General features: G+C 54.5%; 1 protein-coding gene across 3 annotated transcripts in view; it reads left to right on the top strand.

Moving 5' to 3' along the window:
- The window catches only part of ELAPOR1 (endosome-lysosome associated apoptosis and autophagy regulator 1), a 50,406-nt gene extending 29,969 nt beyond the window's left edge, over positions 1-20,437 (top strand). The window contains exons 8-23 of one of the 3 annotated variants that reach the window (XM_045817088.1): positions 4,413-4,501; positions 6,817-6,994; positions 7,696-7,824; positions 8,224-8,314; positions 10,231-10,336; positions 10,606-10,743; positions 11,507-11,770; positions 13,054-13,227; positions 15,623-15,803; positions 16,105-16,201; positions 16,697-16,798; positions 17,930-18,056; positions 18,134-18,312; positions 18,837-19,002; positions 19,246-19,301; positions 20,134-20,437. In XM_045817088.1, coding sequence (XP_045673044.1) covers positions 4,413-4,501; positions 6,817-6,994; positions 7,696-7,824; positions 8,224-8,314; positions 10,231-10,336; positions 10,606-10,743; positions 11,507-11,770; positions 13,054-13,227; positions 15,623-15,803; positions 16,105-16,201; positions 16,697-16,798; positions 17,930-18,056; positions 18,134-18,312; positions 18,837-19,002; positions 19,246-19,301; positions 20,134-20,167 — 2,111 coding nt within the window. In that variant the 3' untranslated portion in view covers positions 20,168-20,437. Of the gene's footprint in view, positions 1-4,412; positions 4,502-6,816; positions 6,995-7,695; positions 7,825-8,223; positions 8,315-10,230; positions 10,337-10,605; positions 10,744-11,506; positions 11,771-13,053; positions 13,228-15,622; positions 15,804-16,104; positions 16,202-16,696; positions 16,799-17,929; positions 18,057-18,133; positions 18,313-18,836; positions 19,003-19,245; positions 19,302-20,102 lie in introns of all 3 variants that reach the window. The other 2 variants (XM_045817090.1, XM_045817089.1) reach the window with 2 other exon arrangements.
- Positions 20,438-25,406: the final 4,969 nt, after the last annotated feature.

Here is a 25,406-nt window from a genome sequence, read left to right as displayed (position 1 = left end):
CAGTGGATAAAAGGTGTATGTATCATCAAAGGTAATTTAGAAGAGCCGTGAGGCTGTGTGAGTGAACAAGACGCTTTGGGAACAAGGGCTAAAGACGGCCGCTACGGCTGTTCATCAGCCTGAGCGTCCACTGATTTCAAGGCAGGACTTTTTGGAAAGTCCAGGGTCCCTTGGAACACAGTTTGAAAACCACTGTTCTGAGGGAAGCGGCCTGCTTCCACAGCCTCCGGAGAGGTTCCCGAAGCTTCCCAGCTCAAGAAACAGGGCTTGGTCATTGGAGAGGCTTTCGGGGACAGCAGGGCTCTGGCGTAGGATGGGCGGTCCTCCCAGACGGCCCTGGGCTCAGGCGGTCCGGTGGCTGGCGAGGGCCCCGTGTCCAGGACAGGCTCTGAAAAAACTCCGGAGCAGGGAGAAGGAGCCCCTTCTCTCGCCCTGCAAACACTCATAGCCGTTTCATTTCTTCTTCCCTACGCAGAGCCATATGCAAACCCAGCTCCAGGCCCTCTCAACACAGGTGCACAGTGTTGAGCCTGTGTTTGCTCAGCCAAGACCCGCCATTGCCCTTGTGAACTGCTCATTTTTACACGATTCCTAAAGTAAAAATCCTGTTTATCTACACAGATCTTGCCAAAGGAGTGTAGATTTCAGCAAGAACAGGGGTGTTTAGATCTTGGGGGAAGTCTTTATCTGTAAGTCTAAATTCCTGTTCGTCTACTTCAATTCTTAGTCCTCTTCCCCTCTCTGTCAATGGCAGCCTTTGTTAGTCTAGGTCTCCGGCTCCCTCTCCCAGCCCAGCCACTGCACAGGGCTTTGAATGGCAAGGTGGTTCTGTATTTTGATTGACTCTCTGTAAACTGGTTGTTATCCAGAGAGCTGTTATGCAAGTGTGAGGTTGGGAGTCTGAATTCTTGGAGTCTGTCCTCCTTCTGCCACCCCTTTCTCAACCCATCCCTTTGGCTGGAGAGTGAGGAAGAACATGATAAGTTTGTTGACCGCCTCACCAGCTGCGGGTACAAAGAGACATTTCTTTGGGACTTGACTCGTCCAGAATACAGGGTCAGTGGGAAGCTGGGAAAATGCAGAGAGGGTCTCATGAAAGCTTATGGTGGAATGTGCAAGAAGGAAGTGACAGAAGACCCTGTGACCATTAGTCACCCATTGACAACTAAGTCGTGGGTGCCAGCTAGGTGCCAGGGCTTGAGCTTGGTGCCAAGGTTAGAGATGGCACCTGCCTTCCAGCTTAGCTGAAAAGGAGAAACATGGTCATAGGGACATCTCAGTGTAGTAACGTCACGGTGTAGGAGGTGCTGGGGTGGGAGGAGCACTGAGTGCGGGGTGCATTGGGGTCACAGAAGGGAAGTGGTCATTCCTCTCCGGGGAGGGAGGGAAGGCTTCACTGGCTGTGGCCCCGGGAGACGAGCTGGGTCCTGAAAGAGGCAGGATGCTCTGGAAGAAGTGTGAGCCGAGGCCGAAAGGCTCAGAGAACTCCGAGTAACTAGCGTGGCTGCGGCTCACGTGGAGAGAGGGCACATCCAGGGCGGAGAGGTGGGCAGGGGACAGATTGCGGTTCAGTCCTCTGCGCCGTTGCTCAAAAATTGAGGTTTCATCCTTTCGGCAGTGGGTGGGAGCCATTAAGGAATTTTAAGCTGGGGAGTGGCATGACCTGGCTTGTGCTTCTGAAGGCCACTCTGGCTGCCATTTGGAGAATGGATGAGGGACAGGCCGGCTGGCTGGAGGCAGAGGTCCCGGCTGGAGGTTTGGCAGCAGGCACTGGTGCTGGCACCCAGGACCCAGCCTAAAGCAGAGCCAGTGGGCATGGGGATGTTCAGGACAGAGGCTTGACTGAAAGCATCTTCTCGTTGACAGCTAAAATTTGATTATTAGGATTAACTCCTTTGTGTTACATTTAATACCAGGGATCCATTTCCTAAGAGAACAGCATGGGACTTAAGAGCATGGACCCCAGAACTGCATTACTGCGGTTCAATCCCTGCTCCGTCACGTGCTAGCTATGCCACCTTGGGCAAGTTATTTGTCTGGGCCTCAGTTTAACCATCTGTCCAATGGGCTGACAACAATCATCTCTACCTCACAGTGTTATTGTGTAGATTAAATAATACAGATGAAGGACTTAGAACAGTGCCCAGCATTTACTAATTCATTTACATGAAGAACTGTCCCAGCAGTCCCCTGCTAATACGAAAACACTGGTGGCACAGATAATAATAATATGTCGCTCATACAGTGCTTTACAGTTTACACAGGATTGCCCCATTGGTCACTCACAGCACAGTACAAGAGTGACCTCCCTACTTATGAATGAATAGAGAGCAGCTCAGAGAGGGTCAGGCCTCTGCCCAAGCTGGGCTGGAGTCTGAGCTGGGGCCTGTGTTCATCGGGCACTCACATCCTCAAGGTCAATGTTTTCTTTTGGTGAAATGGATCAGAATGAGAGCGCTGCACTCCTGAGGGCTGGGGGCAGACACCGTAAGGAGGAGGAAGGTGCGGAAAGAGTCCCCAAGATTATCTTAAATTCTCACAGTTTCGGCCAAGGCCAACCCTACAGGAATCGCTTTTCATTTTCTCAAACATCCAGGCCAAGTTTTTAAACTGGACTAGTACCCGACGTAAACCCCGTGATGAAACCTGAGCCCGGCGAGTGAGTTCCGTCTCTCGGTGTTTGGGTTAATCATTTACTAGCACCGCCTTGGCAGCTGTCGCTGTGTGAACAGCTGGACCGTCCCTGATGAAACCCGGAGCTAGAGTGTTGGGCTGAGCAAATATTTGACCAGCAGAGAAAGGCCCCTGAGGGGAAGGCACCTTCTAACAGGCAACTTGCAATTTGCCGGACCCCATACACAAGGTTCTGGGAATTGGTGTGTTTTCAGCCTCTCCCCCCAAGTTTCTCCTGACCAAGTCGGTCAAAGGCAGGAGTCCCTGATTTCTCTTGCTGAGCTGGGCCTTTTGCTGTTAACCAAGCCAGTGAGCTGAGGAGACCCCGGCTGCTTCTCAGCCAGCAGTTCCCTCTTGCCCAAGCTAGTAAGACGGGGACAGAAGAGGCGCGGGGATGCGCGGCTGTGGGCACGCCCCCATGCAGGCCGGCACGGCGGTAACTGGGGAATGTTCTGATCTAGGAACCCATTCGGTGCCTCGGAAAGAAGAAGAGGTCAGTTGAGAAATAAGCCCTTGACTGGAAGGGAGAGAAAGAGACTTTTAATCCTTACTAAAAATCCCATGACAGTTACCAAATAAAAGTAATCCTCACACACCCAGGCAGTAAGAGTTACCAGCCTTGAGTGAGTCCCTACTTAGGATGTGCCGGGTGCACTGGCTCCACCCAAGGAGATATCGTTGCTCCTGCTCTCCATCTGAGAGTGCTCGGGCTCAGAGAGGGCAAGCCACTTGCCTGAAGTGACACAGCTACTAAATGATTAAGTGGGATCCAGACCCGGGTCTGACTTAACGCCTCCTTCCACTCTGCCGTATGCCGGTCAGGCAACAGAGGGAGGCAGTCTCCTGTCATCGAAGGCTCACCTGCAGGTGACACTGCAGTCACGTTGGGAGTAGTGGTGACAGCAGCAGTCCTAGTATTGCACCGGCATTCTACAAAGCAGGGATTTTTACTCTGGGGACAGGACATTTCTTGGAAATTTAATGCATGGGTTATGTATATTTTTCTGGATAGAGAAAACAGATCTTTCCCCCCCAAATTCTCAAAGGGGTGCATAATTTTAAAAAAGTGAAATCCATTGCTTTAAAAAGGGATTCACTGCAATCGTCCTTGCTCTCCGGGTGTTTACAGAGTTAAAGCAGAACGAACCCAGACATGAGGAGCACACAGAGACAGAATAAGCAAAGTGGTTTTTCATCGGGTGCAGAGAGAGTGCCGGGACGCTTGGGGGCCGAGGGGAGTGGAAGGAAAATGTTGGAGAAAAAAGTCAGAGAAAGAGTGAGAACAGGAGCGTGAAGACATTGCCCTAAGCTCCCCTGTTTCACTTCGGTCCTTCAGGAGTAGGAACCACGTGCAGTCGGGATGCCGAGGCGCCTGGAAGGCGGCGGGTTTCAGGGAGCTCGGGTTGGTGGTGGTTACGTGTGGGATGCGACCCGCCCTCACGGCTGGTCCTCTGGCCGGTGGCCTTCTCCACAGTGCGGCCCCGTGGTCTCTCAGCAGCAGCAGCAGGGAGGGCTGCACGGGGCGAACTGAGCCTGGCTTTAGGCTCAGGAACCCATTCAGACTACAGATTCTGCCTCTGAGGCCGAGGGAAGGGTCAGTGTGCCGGCTTTTCCGCTCTTGGCAATTCCTGTGTGTGCCATACCCCAGGGTCTGGGGGGCCCTGGGTCGTGACCAAGTGGTCAGGAACTCTGCTTCCCTATGTAACTTTGAATGTTTGTCCTTCCTTTTGCGGTTTTAGAGAAAGGATCCTCTTCCTGCAAAAGACGCCCGGCCTGCACCGACAAAGACTACTTCTACACGCACACGGCCTGCGACGCCAACGGAGAGGTGGGTGGCACGGCCTCAAGCCCCTCTGCCCGCGCCCTGGGCTTTGCCACACTTGGAGTGTCAGCGGCCCCTGAACCTGGCACCAGAGAAGACCCCAGAGACCTACAGGGTGACGCGGGGGCCCGTGGGGGCAAAACCAGACGGCCTCACTCACTTTCAGGCCCGACACTGTCGGGCTGCACTTGTCCCCCCACCGCCCCATTCCCATAGGCTCTGTTTCAAAAAGCCGTTTCGTCTTCTTTCGATTTCTTCCATTTGCTTGTCCAGCACCTCTGTTGTCCAGCCCCTCTGGACAACGGCTGCCTGCCCGCGCACACCTGCCTCCTAACGGAGCTCATCACACTTGCCCCCCCTCCTGGCTCGCTCTCCGTCGGTTCCCTCTCCCCCCAGGACCTGCGCCGCCGCAGAAAGGCCTTCCTTGGTAGCCTGCGTGTTCTGAGGATGAGCCGCTGTGCCGGGCACGGAGCTCCAGAGGGGAATCAGGGACACTAAGGCAGGCCCCTGTCCTCGGGGAGCGTGGAGGCAGGAGAGAGATGGGCCTGACCGAGGCAACAAGATGTAGGGGCGCTGGGGACCCCGGCAGAAGAGTGACCAGGACACCCCGGGCAGGGAAGGCCTCTCAGGGGAGGTGACACTTGAGCAGGGACCTGAGTGGGGTGAGGGGGCAGCCGCAGCTCTGTCCAGGCGGAGGGCACAGCCAGCTGTGACGGAGGAGGCAGGCTTTGCGCTGGGAGTGCCAGGGCCAGCAGCCGGTGAGCAGGGCCGGGGCTCACAGGCCCCGAGGAAGGGTCTGTCTCGGGTCAGACGCTCTGATGAACTGTCTGCATCTCTGGAGCAGGGCTTCTCCAGAAGAGAGAATTGGGAGTCGGGAAATCTGCGTTCGGCACCGAGCACAGACTTGGCTATTAGCATGCATGCATCAGCGTTGGCTGGCTGGCTGGCTGGCTGGCTGGCTGACTGGCTGGCTGGCTGAATTCTTCTGCTAACTGAGCGCAGGATAAAGGCTGGTCCTTAGCAGTGATTGTTTTCCACAGTCATCTCTCATCCCCCACCCCCACCCCCGCCCTCACGGCTGGAGCATCATCTCCTTCCCCAGCAGCCGAGTGAGAAAGGCTGTGTAGCTTAGCAGCTGCACCTCAGACTCAGGCCGGCAGTGTCTGGTGTCCGTGTGACCTTGCAAAACGGTCATTTCTTGGCCTCAGTTGGCTCACTGATTACAGGAGGACAGCCTTCTCCTCCTCTCCACGTGGGCACACCACGTGGCTGCAGGTGGATGTCTCTCCTCCCTTCTGCTCCAGCCCCCACCCCCGCACACCCACTTGGGCCCAGGGCTCCTAGGTCTGCGGTGTGCTGATTCTGCCGCCCACTGACCCTGAACGGCTGTTCCTCTCCCCTACCCCGCCCTGCCCAGTGCTACTGAGCTGTAACTGCCGTGCAAGTTTCAGGCGTGCAGCATGTTGATCTGATGCACTTACATCACTGCAAAATGATGACCAGGACAGTGTCGGCTAACACCTCCGTCACATCACGTAATTGCCCTTTCTTCTTCATGGCGAGAACCCTTAGGATCGACACTCTCGGCGACTCTCCAGTACACAAAACTGCACCATACACTGTCATCACCGTGCTGCACCTCACGTTCCCAGAACTGCGTGGTCTTGTAGCTGAAGTGTGTGCCCTTTGACCAGCGCTGCCCCTCCTGCCCCGATGCCCCAGGACACGGTGCCCACGCCCCACGGGGGTCGTTATCACTGAGTCGCTCGATGGTGAGCTCCCAGAGGGCGAGGGCCGTGCCCCTCCCATTCGTTTCTCAGCCACCAGGTCTGACACAGAGACGTATTAGCTTTCCATAAATGTCTACTGAATAAATGAAAAGGCAAAGAAAACACCCGGAAGACAAACGGGACACCTCCGCCACCCCCTCTTTCCCCAGGGCTTAGGTAGGCCACCCCCACTCAGTGCCTGTGGTGCTTGGGGTTTACCAGCCACCGTCTCTGTGGCTTTGGCAGTCATAAGGTTCCGCGTGGGAATCAGAGCTTCCTCCGGAGATGATGGGTGCCCCCACCCCGTCACACGCGTCCTCATTCGGTACGTCCCTCTGCGTCCAGTCGACATGCACTCAACACGCATGTATTGAGCACCACCACGTGCCAGAACTGGGCCAGGTGCTTGAGACACATCAGCCACCAAAACGAAGATCCCCGCACTGGAGGTGCTTTCGTGGTAGCCCAGAGTCTCCCCGCCCCCGAGATAAACTGTCCTGAAGACACGTGAAGGTGCACGCGGGCTGAGCCGTTCTCGCTCTGTTTCCGCAGACGCAGCTCACGTACAAATGGGCCCACCCGAAAATCTGCGGCGAGGACCTCGAGGGGGCGGTGACGCTGCCCGCCTCCGGCGTGAAGACCCGCTGCCCGCCCTGCAACCCCGGCTTCTTCAAAACCAACCGCAGCGCCTGCGAGCCCTGCCCCTACGGGTCGTACTCCAATGGCTCCGGTAACCCCTCCGCCGCCTGCGACCCACACCCCATCCGTCCCACAGCACCCACGAGAGCGGGCCGTGGGGGCGTGCAGGGTGGTCAGCTGTCCCCCCCCAACCCCGAGGGAGGCGGTGAGGGCTGGGTGGCCCGGGGCTGAGTTCAGGAGAAGAGCAGTCGGGGGGCGGGGGGGGCTGTGTCTGTGAGTCACCGTCACACGGGAACACCACCTGCTTCTCTCACCCCGCCTGCGACGGGAACTGGGCCTGCGGGTACCCTTCCTCGCCGCAGGGGCCTCTGGCGTGCGGCAGGGATGCCCTCCAGAAGGTCTGGGAAGCTGGGACAGACAGCCGGACGCACACGAACCTACAGGCCAGGCTGCAGAGAGCAGTCAGGGGGAGCCTGTGCACCTGTTCGTGCGAATGAGTTTACTGCTCAGAGGTGACCAGTAACTTGAACTATGGGGGTCAGGCTAGAAGACACATTTAAGTTTGGAAAGGAAAACGTAGGTGGGCAAGGAGGAAAGCTGCAATGCGGGAAGGAGGGGTCAGTGTTTGCGGGCCGGGTTTGTTAAAAACACTGCCAAGCTGCACAGTGGTGCTCAGCACCTCTGTCTGGCTGCCCGGGACTGCTGCCACTCGTCTGGGTGTCAGCGGCTCCAGTCGGGGGGGGGGGGGCCGCAGCCTCCTTGCTGAAGGCCTGGATCTTGTGGTCCCCCCAGATTGTAGCCACTGCCCAGCTGGGACGGAGCCTGTCGTGGGATTCGAGTACAAATGGTGGAACACGCTGCCCACGAACATGGAAACGACCGTTCTCAGTGGGATCAACTTTGAGTACAAGGGCATGACGGGTAAGGGCCTCCCCCCTGACCTCGGGCCCCCAGCCCCCTGCACGCCCACAGCGGCCCTTCCAGCGTCGCGTTTGCAAACTGGTGGTGTCTGGAGGAGAAGGGAGCTGAGCAGGCCACACATGCCCTGGAAAGTTCCACTCTACGTGGGCAAATATTCTGCCGAATCTCCGTGTCAGAGACAGAAACTGAGCTAGAAGCAGCAGGCACACGTCCCAGAGGCCTTGCCCTGAGAGCTTCGGGGCCTTTGACTACAGTGCGGGGGGCAGGGGGATAGGTACCACACAGCCTGCGCTCCGGGTGCCTCAGGGGACAGTGTCATCTCCCCCAGAGCGTCAGGGGTGCACGTGAGCCCTGCGCCCGGCACCCCTGGGGCGCTGACTCTCTGCTCTCCTTCCCCAGGCTGGGAGGTGGCCGGCGACCACATTTACACAGCCGTGGGAGCCTCAGACAACGACTTCATGATTCTGACCCTGGTTGTGCCAGGGTTTAGGTGAGGCATGCAGAGCTGGGGGAAAGCTCGTGCCACGCCGGCCACGCCCATGCCCCCCCCCGCCGCCCCCCCCACGTGGCGGGGAGAGGCGGTGGGAGAACGCTCTGGCCTGAGGCAGAGCGGGTTCCGCCGAGGGAGCGCAGTGGACGGCTCTCCAGAGGGAGCCCGCGCCCGCCCGAGCTGCCTGCCAGCCCCTCTCCCGTCCCCTCCGGCGTCTGCCTGTAACTGGCCACTTGCTACTTAAACCTTTCCTGCTCACAGCACCCGATAAGGCTTTTTAAAAGTTGTTTTTGAATAGGGTCAGAAGTGCCTGTAGACAGCTCATCTTTGTTTGGGGCCGGGAGGCTGAGAGGGGTCATGCTCACCGTCCCGTCTGTCCCCGTATTCCAAGGAGGTCTAGCACAACAGCCGTGAGTCTGCCGTTTAAAAAAGTACCGCAGCCCTGGCTGGCGTAGCTCAGTGGATTGAGCGCGGGCTGCAAACCAAAGTGTCGCAGGTTCGATTCCCAGTCAGGGTACATGCCTGGGTTGCAGGCCATGACCCCCAGCAACCGCACATTGATGTTTCTCTCTCTATCTCCCTCCCTTCCCTCTCTAAAAATAAATAAATACAATCTTAAAAAAAAAAAAAAGTACCGCAGACCGTGTGGTGCAGTGGAGTGAGCCCGGGGCCGGAAAACCGGGCGCTTGAACTCCGCCGCTGCCTGGCTTTGTGGCCTCGGGAGGCTCGCGGGGCCCCTGTGGGCTCCAGGCGCCTGGTCTGTGACGTGAGGGGGACCCCGGGCTGGCTCAGGCGAGACGGCTCTCCCAGTCCCTTCGCTGACACGGCTCTGCAGACGGGAGCTGGGACCCGGACGTCCTCAGAATTTAAGAAATGGCCAACGCCAGGAAAAAGCCACAAACGGATTTCCAAAACCAAAGTGGACTCTTCTGCCCACGTGCACTGAAAACACAAGGGGAGGCCTCTGAAGGGGCAGCCCGATGGCCAGTCTGGCTTCTCTATTCCCCCCTTCAGCCCCCCCTCCTTTCCACCCCGGGACGGTGCTCAGGCCAGGGTAGCGGCTTGGGAGGTGCTCATTTCCCTTCCCTTCATTTATATCACTCAAGGCTGAGAGATATATCTCATGTTTGATATATAACAACACTTTTTAGGCTTTTGGGGGGTAATGTTCCCATAAGTACTTTCCAACTTTCGAATCTGATCACCATAATAAAGGCTTCCACCCCTCCCCCACTCACTGCCCCACCCACCCCCTTTCTCCACCCCCTTAGCTTTGTGCCTGGCTCTCTCTTCCCCAAAGGAAGGACCCCCCTGAGACCTTTGCCGAAGAGGTTACACATTGAAATGTCTGCTCATTCAACCCAGGCAAAGCTCCCACTATCCTAGAGAGTGAACTGCTAAGGGAATATAGACAATTTACACCTTATGACAGTGGTGCTTCTCAAACTTTAATGCCCATCTGCATCACCTAGGGACCTTGTGAATGTGCAGATTCTGATCCAGGGGGCCTGGGGAGGGGCCTGAGGTTCTGAGTGTCTAATATGCTCCAGGCAATGGTGACGCTGCTGGTTTAGGGGCCGCACTCTGCTTGGGGGCCTGTATTTTACACGGCACTTCCACACCCGCTATGGCCTTAGATCTCACCACAGTGATGAGAGGTAAGTAAGGAAGGTATTATTACCTCCACCTCACAGATGAGAACACCACAGTCTGGCTATGTCAAGGTCACACAGCTGCGATGGCAGAACTGGACCTCGTCCGTGCTCTCTCCAGCATGCTCAGAACGTCACCCTGTCCCCCAGCGGACCCTCTGCTGGCCTCTGGGCTCTTCGGTCAGCGCCGGCTGGCCTCTGGCGCCGACTTTTAATTTCCCAACCTCAGGCCTCCGGCGCCGACTTTTAATTTCCCACCCTCAGGCCTCCACAGGCAGTGACGGCCGACACAGAGAATAAAGAGGTGGCCAGGGTCACGTTCGTCTTCGAGACCATCTGCTCCGTGGACTGCCAGCTCTACTTCATGGTGGTGCGTCTTTTCTCCTTTGCCTGCTCTGGGGTTCCCAGGGCGGGCTATTGCGGGGGGCTGGCCCCCCCAGCCCCTTGGCAGCATCGACACAGTGGACACCCCTGCTCATGGGCTTTCACAGAGGACGGGCCCAGACCTCACCAGGGACCCCCCAGCCGAGCGCGGGTCTGGGCGCCGCGATGGCCCCAGGGTGGCAGCAGCGCGAGCGCCCTCTGCCCCAGCAGCCGCCCAGCCTCCGTGCCTTCCTCACTCGTCGGTCTGGGGTGCAGGGTGCCAACTCTAGGGCCAACACTCCCGTGGAGACGTGGAAAGGCTCCAAGGGCAAGCAGTCCTTCACCTACATCATCGAGAAGAACGCCACCATGACCTTCACCTGGGCCTTCCAGAGAACCACTTTCCATGAGATAGTAAGTCCCTCCCCTCCCTCAGATCTCTGGCCCCCAGGAGGGACCTCCGCACCCAGGAGGGTCCCCGGTAGTAGCTAAGGTAGGAGTGTGCCGTTCAGAACCCAAGGGTTAGAAGGTTCCGAAGGAGTCCCCCAGAGAACTGCCCACTGCAGCCCCCCGAGAAAGCATCGAGCCTTGTCCAGGTGACGCCCAGGTAAGCTCCCTGAATTACCTGTCTCTCCTCAGCAGCCCCCTGAGGACACGTGTGGTGCCTCCCCGGTACACCCTGTGCATTTCTGATACTGTTTTTAATAATAATAACTCTGGGTCTATTTTCTTGGCTCAGAGTAATGCAGGTTAATTGCAGACAACTCAGAAGGTAGAAAGAAGCAAAAAGATGAAATAAATCAGGCATAATCCTACCACCTAGACATACCCCAGTTAACATCTGAGTATCCCCTACCCAGGAGATACTCTGCAAATACTTGTCTCCTTTCGCAGGGAAAAGACCTGCTCTTCCCATATACCAGTATCTACTGCTTATTTCCCCATGGCACTTAATATTTTAATACATCATTTTAAATGGTTCGAGTTTGCTTTAAAATGACACAAAATGTACATAAAGAGGTACTGTTCAGTGAGTAAAAGGAATAGGATGCTTATCGATTTTCCCCAAGTAGTGCAGGATGAAAAGATGAGGCGGTAATATACGACTCCCAGAGAGCTCAGCTGCAGCTGGCGTCTCAGGCCTCTACCCGCGCTCCTCCCGTCTCCTTGTTTCCAGGGCAGAAAGTACACCAACGACGTCGCCAAGATCTACTCCATCAACGTCACCAATGTCATGAACGGGGTGGCTTCCTACTGCCGGCCCTGCGCCCTGGAGGCCTCCGACCTGGGCTCCTCCTGCACCTCCTGTCCTGCCGGCAACTACATCGATCGCGGCTCGGGGACCTGCCGGCCCTGCCCCGCGAACACCGTCCTGAAAGCCCACCAGCCCTACGGCGTCCAGGCCTGCAGGCCCTGCGGCCCAGGGACCAGGAGCAACAAGGTGCCAGCAGCATGCCACGCATCCTGGCCTTGGCCTCTGGCGAACCGCCTCCGAGGGAGGGTGCCAGAGCTAGACTGGGGGGGTCTCGAGGGGCTGATCCCCAAGAACCGCCCACAGCATGCTCCCAGGGTGAAGTCCTGGGGGACGGCCATCCAGGCTGGGACCGGGATGGCGAGTTCTTACCTGTAGCTGTTGGTTTTCGGGGTCTGGGCCTCCGTCAAGGGTGGGTCTCCTCTTCCAGGGATGGGTGAGGGAGATCTGTGACCGCCTGGGCTGGGGGGTTGTTTGGCATCTGTGCAGAGAGACCTGAAGGAGAGAAACAGCTCAAAGTCAGACCTGCTTCACTCCAGCCTAGGATCACAGGCATTGCCCCCTCTCCTCCAGGAAGGCAGCCCACCTTTGCTGGGACGTACGGTCACCTGGCATTGCTGTCCTCCCCCCATTCGTTTCCTGTAAAGTGGAAAAACTGCTATTGGCCATGTACTGTATGAACCTAAGAGGGTACTATTACTAAAAGCCCTCTAGCAGTCATTAATACTTCCAAGTGAATTTGTATTTTATCAATCACAACCGCACGGACGTACGTCTGAAAGGCATTATTTACAGTCTGCAAACGCCGCTCAGTTCAGCAGTTCAGTACTTGCAACAACTCTACAGACCCCTGGCAACCTTTTGGGGGGCACCCTGGACTTTTGCCACAAGCTTCTCCTGGGGCTCCCTCTGCTGCTGTGGGAGGGAATGACAGCTGTGTAAGGCGGCTGCTGAATGAGGACCCTAAAATGCAGCAAGGAAGGGGTTTACGGGGAACGAAGCCCCCTCTGAGGGCCGTTCTCTACGGAGACCCAGGGAGGGGGAGGCAGGGGTCTGTGAGCTGGAAGTGAGAGGAGGGTCGGGCTCGTAGTCGCTCTCCTGCCGTCCCGGACACGCTTCTTCCAGGCAGCACCTCGTCTTCTGCTCTGCTTGGAGGTAGGAAGGGCTGTCTTGGGCCTTGAGAGAGTTCTGTGATCTCAGCCTGGAGACGAGGCTATAGAGTCTGACCCAACTGCTTACTGAAGAATAACAGGGTTGGGTTTGAACATCACATCTGTGCTAACAGTTGAAAGGCAGGCAAGATGCACAGGAGCACCACCAGCCACTGCTCCATTTCTGTTAACACCTGCCTGCAGTCCTCACCTTCGCTTCTAGGACCGCACTTGGGCTGGGCTGGGCCGGGCTGGGCCTCCGCGGCCGCCCCCTCGGGGGCCCTGCCCCAGCAGCTGGCCTGACGGCCCCTTTCCCCTCAGATCCACTCCCTGTGCTACAACGACTGCACCTTCTCCATCGGCACTCGGAGCAGGACTTTCGACTACAACTTCTCGGCCCTGGCCAGCACCGTCTCTCTGGCCGGAGGGCCCAGCTTCACTTCCAAAGGGCTGAAATACTTCCATCACTTCACCTTCAGCCTCTGCGGGAACCAGGTAAGGCGTGCGAGCGCTGACGGTGTGGGAACTGGAAGACGTTACCTGGGGGTCGGTGGCCAGAGATGGACACGGAAGAAAAGCTACCACCTGAGACTTCTGGCAGCAGGGGATGGAGGAGGTGGGAGGTTTTTAAATGATGATTATTCTCTTTGAGCACTCTCTCCTTTAAAATGAAATCTATTGGATTTTTAAAATTTAGGAAATAAAAGTGTTTGAAGTAAGGTGTCCACGTACTCCTCCCTGACCTTCATTCCCTCAGAATGAGTGTATTAGAAACTATGAAGGAGGAAGGGGTTTTTTTCCCTTAAGAAAGTAGTTTTCACCTGGCTGGGTGGCTCAGTGGATTGAGCAGGGGCCTGCAAAGCAAAGGGTCCCCGGTTCAATTCCCAGTCAGGGCACATTCCTGGGTTGCAGGCCACATCCCCAGTAGAGGGCATGCGAGAGTCAGCCACACATGGATATTTCTCTCCCTCTCTTTCTCCCTCCCTTCCCCTCTCTAAAAAATAAATAAATAAAATCTTTTTTTAAAAAAGAAAGCAAGCACTTTTCAGTAATCATGGCACTTGTCACTTGTTTTCTAGAAGGTAGATAAAACAAATTATTCTTGCTTCCTCTACATGTATACCTTTGCCGACAGTAGAAAAGAAAGTAACATGAAAGCCCTTACTTATGTGCTGAGGAAAGAATGTTACCACCAGTCATTTCATGCTGCTGCAAATCTTTTGTACCCAAAACTCAAGGTAACCACACCACTGTAGCACTTGATTAAATTACAAACAAGCCAGGATTTGCCTTTGGAAAGTGAAGTTTCTGATGTTACAAAATAAAGAGCATCTTGGGCATTTAGTGTGTGATCCTGTGTGGAGCTATGGCCTTGACGCCACCTGGCTTCTACCTATAGTCTGCAGCATCCCCGCAAAAGTCGAATTGTGTTTATAAGGGAACGTGTCAAGAAATAACGTAATCCGTGAACGATTAGAGACAGATCTCTCTATTTTTTTTTTTTAACTATTTGAAGAAATTAAAGGCTCAGAAGTGACAGTGAAAACTTGGGAATTGAGACTAGTTAAAACCCCACGTAGTAAATGTTTCATTGGGAGAGATGATGATGGGGAACTTGGAGTTTGTATCTTTTTTTTCTTTGTCCTTTTGCTTTGTTCCTTCATTCTTTTCAGAAATGCTTACTGTTACTGCCACACTACAGACCCTCTGTTCAAAGACAGTATTACTACATTTTATTATACTTAAAGGTTTCTTTCTGCTCTCATATTCTTCATTCTTGCAATCTAAAAAATAAACTAAGGTATCAAATTTAGCAACTTAGCTCAATTTGTAATATAATGTATAATATTGAAAACCCTACATTCTGAATGCTTAATCCACTTGCATTTAAAATATCAAACAAGTAGTTTTATATTTGCAAACAAGTTCTATATTGGTATTTCATACATTTAATATATTTGAGGGAACAATACCTCTATATTTCCTCTATTTCAAGATTTTGAGGAAAGAGTCTCAACTCCCATCATCTTCCAGATTCCCTACACCATGAGGGTCACTAAAAACTGAAGGAGAAGTCAACTGTCTTCTCTTGACGATATTTTTAAAAATAGAATAGGTTCCGATTAGCCCTATGATGTCCTGTCTCAGGGCAGGGGAGGGGCTGGTTATGGGGTCTGTTTTAACCCCTGGAAGTTTCTGTCTGGAAAGTGCTTCCGAGACAAGCGTGGTGGAGTCACCCCACGAAGGGAGACGCAGCGCAGGGCTGTGAACCAGGTCGGACGATCACAGATTTCAGGGGAGCACGTCCGTATTTCCGTGTCTGTCCAGCAAACTGACTACAGCAGGGAAGGCCCGATAGACTAGATCTCCTGATTGGCTGCCATCGTTACAGCCCTGCTCACAAAGCGTCCCCACGTGACTCCAACGAAACAAAACAACTGGGGTCCCCCCAGCCAGAGTGCCAGGAACCAGGACACCTAGGCCTTATTTTTAGTGGTTTTTTTTTGAAGATTTTATTTATTTTTAGACAGGGGAAGGGTGGGAGAAAGAGAGGGAAGAAAACACCAGTATGTGGTTGCCTCTCACGTGCCCCCTACAGGGGAGCTGGCCTACAACCCAGGCTTGTGCCCTGACCGGGAATCGAACCAACAACATTTGTTTGCAGGCCGGCACTCAATCCACTGAGCCACACCAGCCAGGGCACTTTTTTTTTAAGCTACTTATAATTAGATCTGGGATGAATTATTCCATGGCAACATACCATTAGAAGGTTAAAATTTTTAAACATTTAAAAAAAACACCTGTTCCCTGTTCCCTTTTGGGAGTTCTGTGACCATTCACTCACTCCTTCCCATTTCTCCCCCCCCCCCGCACCCCCGCCACATCCCAGGGTAAGAAGATGTCTGTGTGCACCAACAATGTCACCGACCTCCGGATTCCTGAGGACGAGTCGGATTTCTCCAAGTCCATCACAGCCTACGTCTGCCAGGTGCTCATCATTCCTCCAGAGGTGACAGGCTACAAGGCTGGAGTGTCCTTGCAGCCTGTCAGCCTCGCCGACCAGCTTATCGGTGAGTGCCCCAGCTGCTCCGCCCCACGTGAGTGCGTGTGCATGGAAGCCAGAGCGAGGCTACCAGGCTCTAAGGCAAAGGGTCCCAGAGGAGGGGCCCAGCGGCCCGGCCTGTGTTCTGTTCCGGCCCAGGGCACCCAGTGCCCCGGGGCCTCCAGCACACCTGCGGCTCACCCTTCCATGAGCCGCCCGGGGGTGTGAGGAGGTGAGGGGAGGCTGGATGTTGGCGGGCACTGAGAGAACCGAAGTCGTTGCCAGCTACTGCTACTAGTGAGCACTAACTAGGGGCCCTGGTTTGGCAGGGGTGACAACGGATATGACCCTGGATGGAATCACCTCCCCAGCGGAACTCTTCCCCCCGGCGTCCTTGGGGATACCGGACGTGATCTTCTTTTACAGGTGAAGGTGTGAGGCCAGGCTAATGCAAGGGAAGTTGGGGGCTCCTCCACAGTGTCTGTTGCATCCCCCACTCTTCAGCTGCTTAATACTTACGAAGCCTGAACATGTCCAAGGTCTCACAGGACTGCCCCGCAATGACAGCCGAAGGCGGGGAGGTCCCTGACCCCAGCTTCTTGGGTGCTCCTGGGGGCAGGTCTGCGGGGGAGGCAGGGAGAACTCCTGGATGGTCTGCAGGCTTCCCTCTCCAGCCAAGGACACTCCGGTGTGCTGCACACGCTGACCTTTCCCAGGACACTGCGCCTTGCCCCTCGACCAGATCCTTATCCCTGCCCTCTCCAAGGGTGCACCAAGGCCTGTGTACCCGCTGTGCGTCAGGTCCAGCCCAAGCCCTGACTTCCTCAGCAAGGGATCTGTTCCACGCTGACCTCACTTAGTGACTCTCCAGTGGCCCAAATGAGTGACTCACTCCCCGCGGGGGCCTGGCTCTCCCTGCAGGTCCAGCGAGGTGACTCAGTCCTGCAGCTCCGGGAGATCGACCACCATCCGAGTCCGATGCAGTCCGCTGAAGCCCGCCCCCGGGAGTCTGTCCCTGCCCAGGTACAGGGACAACGAAGTCGCCCTTCCTCGGACTCTTGGGCGTCCCAGAAGCCAAAGATTACCAAAGGAGCAAAAGAGAAAACAGTCCTGAGGTTCATTATCGGGCTCTTGGGGGCACGGCCATGCTCCCAGCCCTCAACCTTCGGGTCAAGCATGGGGCAGAAGGAAGGGTGGAAGCTGCCTTCACGTTCCCAGACCAGTGTGGGGCGCTGCAGAGCCAGGTGGCCGACGGGGAGCTGGAGGGGATGCATCTCCTCCACTGCCGTTTCTCATCTTCCGCAGGCCTCTTTCTCCTTATTTATAACATGGGGATACTAGGAGGCGTTCTCCGGGGGTTCTCGTGAGAGTGAAATGAGACGATGAGACTCGAGGACTCCTCCGGAGGCTCGGCGTGCACTCGCTATAATTAGGATGGAAAAAGGCGTAGGGGAGCCCTAGAAATCTCTCCACGACTGAGAGATCCAATGCTGAGTCTAACAGCTGAGTGCGCTGAATTGAGAACTCCCAAACTAATTTGACTACAGCCCCCTTCCCGCCCCCACCTTTTTTCCCCACGTAACAGCCATTAACACCACAAGGGGCACTAATGCCTTGAGGAAGCCGGTTTGGGAAATGCTTCCCCTAAACAGGAGGCCAGGAAGGTGGGTAGTGCAGCAGGACAGGGAACCCACCCAGTAGTGTAAGACCACTTTTGTCGTCGTCCTCGACATCACAGGAAAGCGAATGACAGATAGTCCCTGACCTGACCTCCATTCTTCAGCCCCGCCGCCAGGAAGCTGCACCACCGTGGCGTCCACGACATGCCCCATGTCCACGGGGAGCACAGCAGCCTCTGAGGGGTTGGCTGGGGCGGCGTGCTAGAGCTAGACGCCCTGTCTGAGCTCTCGGCTGACGTCAGCAGAAACAAGCACAGGGCGTGGCCCGGTGGAGGCCGGGAATGCCTCTTGTCACCAGGGAAATTAGAGAGCAAGACTGGATTGAGGACCAGCTGGGAGGATCCCGGTGGAGCGCGTAGTTTGTCCGGGAGAGGATGGGTGAGGGAGGCGAGCTCTGGGGTGACAGGACTCCGAGCAGACCTTTCCCACCTGTCCGGCGAGGCAGCTGAAGTCTCCTCTCCTCTTTGTTGTCCAGCACGTGCTCCGGCGGGACTTGTGACGGCTGCAACTTCCACTTCCTGTGGGAGAGTGCGGCCGCCTGCCCGCTCTGCTCGGCCGCCGACTACCACGCCATCACCAGCAGCTGCGTGGCTGGGGTGCAGGTAGGTTTCTCTGCCTGGAGACGTCCCGGAAGAGAAGGGGGTGTGGCGTGCGAGTTCCCTGGTTTTCTCCCCAACAGAAGACCACCTATGTGTGGCGGGAGCCGAAGCTGTGCGTGAGTGGCATCTCCCTGCCGGAGCCGAGAGTCACCATCTGCAAAACGATCGATTTCTGGCTGAAAGTGGGCATCTCCGCGGGCACCTGCACTGCCATCCTGCTCACCGTCTTGACCTGCTACTTTTGGAAAAAGAACCAAAAGTACGTGATGGTGGGGTGTTGGAGTTTGGGGGTGGATAGGGTTGGATCACCGGGCCGGGAGATCAACCGAGAGGATAAATTCATGGGCTTTTTCCTGGAGTTGGCCACAGACCCCGGGGCTCCGGCCAGGGACTTGTTGAGACACAGCACATGCCTTGGTTGTCCCGACTCCTGAACAGGACGCGGTACCATGCAGCAGCCTAGACGGCTGTTAGATTCTCAAAAGAAAAGCTAAGCGTATCCTTAATTTGTGGTTATTAGTAATAAAAATGACCTTATGATTCCAGTATTTCTTTTAAGCCTTGAAGTCAAGGAAACAGCCAGCTCTAAGGGAGAAAGACCACTGATCTGGGAGCCAGGATTGCTCAGCTGTGTGCCCAGCCCAATGCCCCTTCGCTAGGCTTGGGTTTCCCCGCGAATGGCCCGGGGCCACCTGTTCAGGGCCCCCCTTCCCTTCCTCCCTCCCTCCCTCCCTCTACCTGCTCTACACTTTGGTGTCTTGTCTTGCCCACGCCGTTTCGCAGGCTGGAGTACAAGTACTCCAGGCTGGTGATGGACGCGTCCCTGAAGGACTACGGCCTGCCGGCCGCCGACAGCTGCGCCATCATGGAAGGTGAGGACGTGGAGGATGACCTCATCTTCACCAGCAAGAAGTCCCTCTTTGGGAAGATCAAGTCGTTTACCTCCAAGGTAGGGAGCTTGGCCGCTGCGCCGAGGTCAGCCTGGAGGGCTGGAGAAGACAGCAGTCCTAGACACTGAGTGGCCCGCATTGCCTCGGGGGTCCGCTACTTTGCTCCCCGGCTGCCATACTGTTCTGTCGCCCCACCCTGAAAATCCCGGCTTCTGCCCTCTGTATTTTCACACCGATGCTCCTTTCCCTGGGGCCCAAGGCTGCTCTTGACCAGGCTCCTTCTCTCCCAACATGCACTCCAGTTGATGAACTGTTGGGGCCTTTTAACTTCCAGAAGGAGTGTTGAACCATCCACGTTGTAAGAATCCCTTCCCCCCTTTTTTTCTTTTGGAGGGAGGGCAAGAGGTGATGTCTAGGACCAACTCCTGATAGAAGTGAGGCTCTCCTTTGGCCAGTGGAGGGTGCCATCCCCCAGGTGTTTGGCCCCGGTCCCTCGGGGGCTGAGTCACAGCTAAGTCGCAGCTGGTTGGCACGGAGCAATTCCGAGCCGGGAGCACTGGCTCCGCGTGGGTGGGGGAGTCTGAAGCTCATAAATGCGAGACAGACAGCCTTGTCGCTGGGCGTGAGGCCAGCACGGAGCGTCCAAGCAACTCCTCCAGGGCCACAGCCCTCCCTCTACAGCCCCACTTGGCCAGCACCCACCCCTCACTGGTGCCCTGAACCAACACATCCAAACAGGTGTGGGCAGGGGGTGTGGTAAGACAGAGGGGAGGATGGGAGAGGGTGTGATGAAGGGAAGGAGTGTGGGTGTTCAGATTGCCGAATCCCGTTCCCTCTGTGCTGACCGACCGGGGCGGCTCCCTTGGTCCTCTTAGACCTTGATTTGTTTGTTTGTTTGTTTGTTTGTTTGTTTTTTACTGGTGGGACAACAATTTATCCCGGGACCCTTGAGTCTTTCTGGAACTTCAGCAAAGATGCAAAGCCGAGGGCTGTAAAGATTGTCCTTACCCTCTCTGGCTGACCGCAGGGAGCAAGAAGAATAGAGGGTACCTTATTTCTAAGTTTCCACAAAGCCGCCGAAAGCAGGAATTCCATAAGGGTTCCTCCTGTCACCTGTTTTCCATTTCTCTCCTTTGTTCCCAAACGTGTCCCTGTGCAGCAGCCAGCTCCTGTCCCCATCTCTCTTTCAGAGGACTCCTGATGGGTTTGACTCGGTGCCACTGAAGACGTCCTCAGGGGGCCCCGACGTGGACCTGTGAGAGGCACGGCCCCGCCTGCCCGGCCTCCTCGCTCAGCACAGCACCTTGACCTTGCCAGCCTGTGGCGATTTGGGTGCCAGCTCCCCGCGACACCCGCTGCTGGGAATCTCTTCATTGTGGCCTTATTCGAAGAAGTTTGAATTTTAGATCTTTTGGTTTTTTTTTTTTATAGAGAACCCACACCCTCCTCTCTGCTTGCCTCAAACCTGCCAAATATACCCACCCTTTCTTTGTATATCACTCCCTTGCCTGCTTTTTCCCGAAACGGTCCAGCTGCCGGAGCCAGAGCTTCCTCTGCTCGTGATTCTTATAGCCCTGGAGTGAAAAGACCTCTCTCTTCTTAAGTACAGAAACGACTCCTCTCCCCTCTTCTTTAAGGGCAGAAGCGGCTGGGAGTTTCCCTGATCACATGCCCTCAGCCCGTGCTCTCTTTGGGAGAGAAGCTGGGTGACGAGGGTGTTGGTGTCCCTGACGAGCCATCTCTGTGGCCGCCTGGACGCGTCTCTCCTGGATCCCCAGCTCAGACTGAGTGTAGTGGGCAGGCTGGGGGCTGGGTGAGCGAGGCCCGGGCAAGGAGAGGCTGGACAAGCACAAAGAGAGGCAATAAGGACGGTTTTGTTTTCTTCTTTAAGCTAGATACTTAATTCTCTTTTCTGGAGTAAGAGAGAAATATCGTCACTGGAGCCAAAGGGAAAAGCTCACTAAGAAAATGGGTCTGCACTCCCCACTTCAACACAAAAGTCTCTCACCACCTCCCTATGACACTAAACTAGGCAAGCTCCAAACCCAGATGTTCTACTCCCTCTTACCCACAAAGATGACAACCCTGCCCGTGGGGAAAATTCCCCACCCTTGGGTGCCCCATTCCTAGAGCCTTGGGCCATATCGTGCAACAGGGGTGTCATATTTTGAAAGGACACAAGGAGGCCACAGTCTTAAAGGAGCCACACCGAGGGGTCCAGCCCACAGGGGAATGGACCTTAGATGGCGAATGTCTGCTTACGAGCTAATTCTCCTACTTGGCTGCAGAATAATGACTTCGAGGCTGGCGGGAAGGGAACTGACTCCTAGGCCCAAACCCCAGCAAAAGAACCGGATCCGTCTTCAAGGAGGGGAAGATGAGGGGAGTTGAACAAGGTGTTCACCAAACCAGGACTGGTCCCACTTTCGAGCCCCTGTCCTCCCCTTGTTCCTGCTCTCATGGTCTTTGTGAGCCAGAAAGCTAAAAAGACCTCTGACCCCAATTTCTGGCAGCATCCCTTTTGAAAGATGAGTAAAGGGAGCATCCTCTGTGTCCCTGTCTCTACTTTTACACCAATTCTAATGGATGGACTTGAACTAGAACCATAAAACTGGAGCAAGAGTTCACATTCCCTTTTTGCGTCTGCTACTAACGATTCTCCCTCCCTCACTATCAGGCTAGAATGGCCATCTCTTGGTCAAGGGCCCAGGTGCCCACGGCTTGTACCTGCCTCCTTTCTTGAGTGGCCACTGGCGGCCAGATGGTAGGCACAGAACGAAGAAGGCATTTCTAAGTGGTTTGCCTGCCACAGAATGCTTTGCTGGTCTTACCAGCCATTGCTGTCCCAGAAATGGTCTTAGAACAGGGTCAGAGAGAACAGAAACCCTGCCGTGACTTCCAGCCAGCAACGGTATCACTGAAGGTGAGCAGTGCCTTTGATTCAAAAAAATCTAGAAGCATTTCCTTGGGTTTCCCAATTCTCCCTTCTCTTGTGGGAGTCGGGCTCTCGGAAACGGTGGCCATGTTGGAATTTCTCCAGAAGGATGCAGACAGCTGGCTCCTGAGCTCCAGCCCCAGGTTTTCCACAGCCTCCACCACACCCTGGGCATCTGCGTGCCCCATGGATAACTTGCTTTTGTGACCAAGGCCACAGCACATCCTTAGACTATTCTAGAAGCAGTAGGAAAAGTACACACCCTGTTGACTTCTTTATTCTGACATCTTGAAACTGCATACCTCCTGGAGCAGCCTCAGACTCCGCTGATTTAGTCACAATACTTTAAGTATCTTTTTACTCACCCTTCCCATACCGACTTCTGTGGATCTCCCCTGTGGCCCGCCGGGAGCTCCTGAGTTACGCTACAGGGGTTGCCTGTTGCTCCCCCGGCAACCTAGACACGTGTTAGGTATTTTTCAATAGCTCTTTTAAGTTGTAATTCAAATACCATGCAATTTCCTCGCTTAAAATACGCAATCCAGTAGATTTTAGTGCGCTCACAGAACTGTGTGTCCGTCACCACAGTCGATTTTAGAAGAGACACGTTAGATGGTACGGCCCCACCTTACAGGGTGACGTCTATGAGCAGGGGTGATACTTACCTCCCCCTGCGGCAGGGAGGTGGGAAAGCGTACGGCCTTATGCCCCTACGCTGAGGCTACACCGGTTTGCACAAGCTATTGGGGGAGGGAGTGCGGGCTCAGGGGAGAGAGTGTTTAAACCACATTTAGTTACCCGAAGTCTTAGAACTCACAAGTGACTCTCAGCACGTAGATGTCACCTGGATTTGGCTGGGAGGACAAACGAAGACCGTGGCACATTCAAGGACCAGGGATTTCTTATGCCAACAAAACCCTTTTTGTGTGTGTGTCTGACTCAACATTAAAGATAAGACTGACTTATATTTATATGACAGAGACTTTGTAATGAATTTTTTCAGCTTTGTGAAACCAAATTTTTGCCTCATCAAGACGGGTTGGATTTCCCTTTTTTACTCTGTATTCCAAGAGTTTGTAGTTTGTTAGGGGTTGGGTATTGCATGTCCCTTTTTTTTCTGTGAAATAAAACCATACCTTTTGAGTTGTTTTCTTGAACGTGGGTTGGATGGCTGGAGGGGTGAGAAACGGTAAACACCCTCGAAGATGACACTGCAGAGGAGAAGGATTCCGGAGTAACAGAGGAAAGAACAGACTCTGGAGTAACATGGCCCAGGGCTAGCAGCCTCGTCTCACCTGTTAAGGAATCACCAACAACCGAAGCCTCAATTTTCCCAACACAAAATGCAACTAACGATGCCCGCCTCCCAAGACTAAGTGAGGTTCAAATGAGAGAACACACAAAACACTTCGCACGTGAGTTCCCTTCCCTTCCCTTCCAGTTGCACTTTCCCGCAGGCGGCACTGAGGCCAGCCACAGAACGGTGCCCACAAATACAAGCAAAATGAGCTCATTTGGGCTCGAGGTGGGTTATTACAGACTAGACACGGCTAAGATCCTAGAGGGTGGCAACAGCCATTTCCCAGGGAAGCTGGGATGTCCTGTATCTGTGTCTTCCTTCCTTCTTAATCTCCTCAAAAGAATGCCCGCAGCTGGTCGGCTGTGACCTCCATCTGTTTTGGCTAGGTGGTACCTGGGCTGTGCTGGTGGTTCAATGTTTGAAACATCGCCCCCGCTCATAGGGTGACGTCTATGAGCGGGGGTGATATTTACCTTCCTCTTGGGAAGGTAGAAAAGGATGCTGTTAATGCAGCATCGCTGTGTGTCAAGCCTGAACAGAGTGCTTTTTAAAAAATTGTTTTTCCTTTATTTATTTATACTCCTGTTTGTTATTTCATTGACTATGTCTCTATTTTTTTTTTAAGATTTTATTTGTTTATTTTTAGAGAGAGGGGAAAGGAGAGAGAAAGGGAGAGAAACATCCATGTGTGGTTGCCTCTTGCATACCCCCTACTGGGGACCTGGCCTGCAACCCAGCCCTGTGCCCTGACTGAGAATTGAACCAGCGACCCTTTGGTTTGCAGGCTGGCACTCAATTCACTGAGCCACAGCAGCCAGGGCCTGAACTGAGTGCTTACACAGCATTGCCCACTTAGTTCTCAGAACAGCCCTAAAGGCAGGGACTATGCCCATTAGAATAGATGAGAAAACTGCACCTCCAACAGATTTAGTCACATGGCGTGTGAGATCCGGAACAGCCCACCCTTACACTCTAACCTCAGTGAACTTCTGACTCTCCCTCAGTCATAAGCTGTTCCACGCCTCCCCACCTGGCACCTGCCTCTGCTCCTCCTCTTCCTTTTCGCCTGACAGACCCCCGCCCCATCCTCCAAGCCACCCCACTGTGAAACCTTTTCCAGCTCCCCCCCTGGGGATACAATAGGGAAGAAACAGTTATACAAGCATAGTGCAGTTAATGTATATGAATTCGGCCATTTAGTGTGCAGTTTCAATGCCTCAAGCAAGAAGCAGGCATGACCCAGCTTGAAACTGTGCGGGGTGGAATGTGTAGATGATTTCAAGGGCTTCCCAATCACTGACAAAGAAGTAAAATGCATTGTCAGGTGACCAGGCGGGAAGATATTAATGACTTGGTCTAAAAACGTAAAGAAGATAATTTATTGATTGAGAACGGCAGAGCAACAATGGCCATTGCAGAGATACTGAAGTTGATGGAAGCTTGCATATACAAAACCTTACCGGTAACTGAGCTATTCAAGGTGAGTCTGGAATATAAATAATTTCATTTTAGTGCTGAAGTTCACAATCCCACAAAAAGTGCAATTCCCTGAACAAGACAGTGTGGTAGGATGACTGACCCCTCATTCCAATTGTAACAGAGAAAGACGCAGAATCAAAGTCACCCACTTCCTGGCAGCTCTCCCTGACTCGCGTTATTTTTAAGTGGTTCTTCCTTGGTTGCCCAGGGACAGCAACATCAACTCCTTTTGTGACTGTACCCCTCTGATGTTAGGGAGTGAGAGCCAGGAGCTGGAGTTGGGCTGTCAGTTCCTCCTACAGCGGCAGGATAAATGTCACTGTACTGTGGGAACCTAGAACCCGTCTGGGGGGAGGGGTAAAGAGAGTATCAGAGAAGACTTCCGGAAGAAGGAATTAGCCAGTTTGGAAGAAGAGGGGAGCGAAAGAGAGTTCCAGGCAGAGGGGGCTTGTACAAAAGCTCAGAGGCAAGGGAGGGGAGCCGCCAGTAGCTCAGAGGGGAAGGCCAAGAGATACAGAAGGAACATGTTAGGGGCAGACCACGAAGGGCTTTGCCAGCTCTGTTTGAACATTCTGAGGACAACAGGCCATCACTGAAGGCTTCCAGCAGGGAGTGAGAGGTCAGGGCTCGCTTGTCAAACACTGAGAAATCCTGTTCCAGATCCGGAGCAAAAAGAGCAAAGAGGTGCTACAGGGAGGACAGAGAGAGCCCTCCCGCACTAGCCAGCCCTGAAACTGGGGAACACTGGC

Source organism: Phyllostomus hastatus, unplaced genomic scaffold, assembly GCF_019186645.2.
Source record: "Phyllostomus hastatus isolate PE091 unplaced genomic scaffold, TTU_PhHast_1.1 phas_scaffold_216, whole genome shotgun sequence".
Lineage (NCBI taxonomy): Eukaryota > Metazoa > Chordata > Mammalia > Chiroptera > Phyllostomidae > Phyllostomus > Phyllostomus hastatus.
This window is presented reverse-complemented; position numbering and strand designations above follow the sequence as displayed.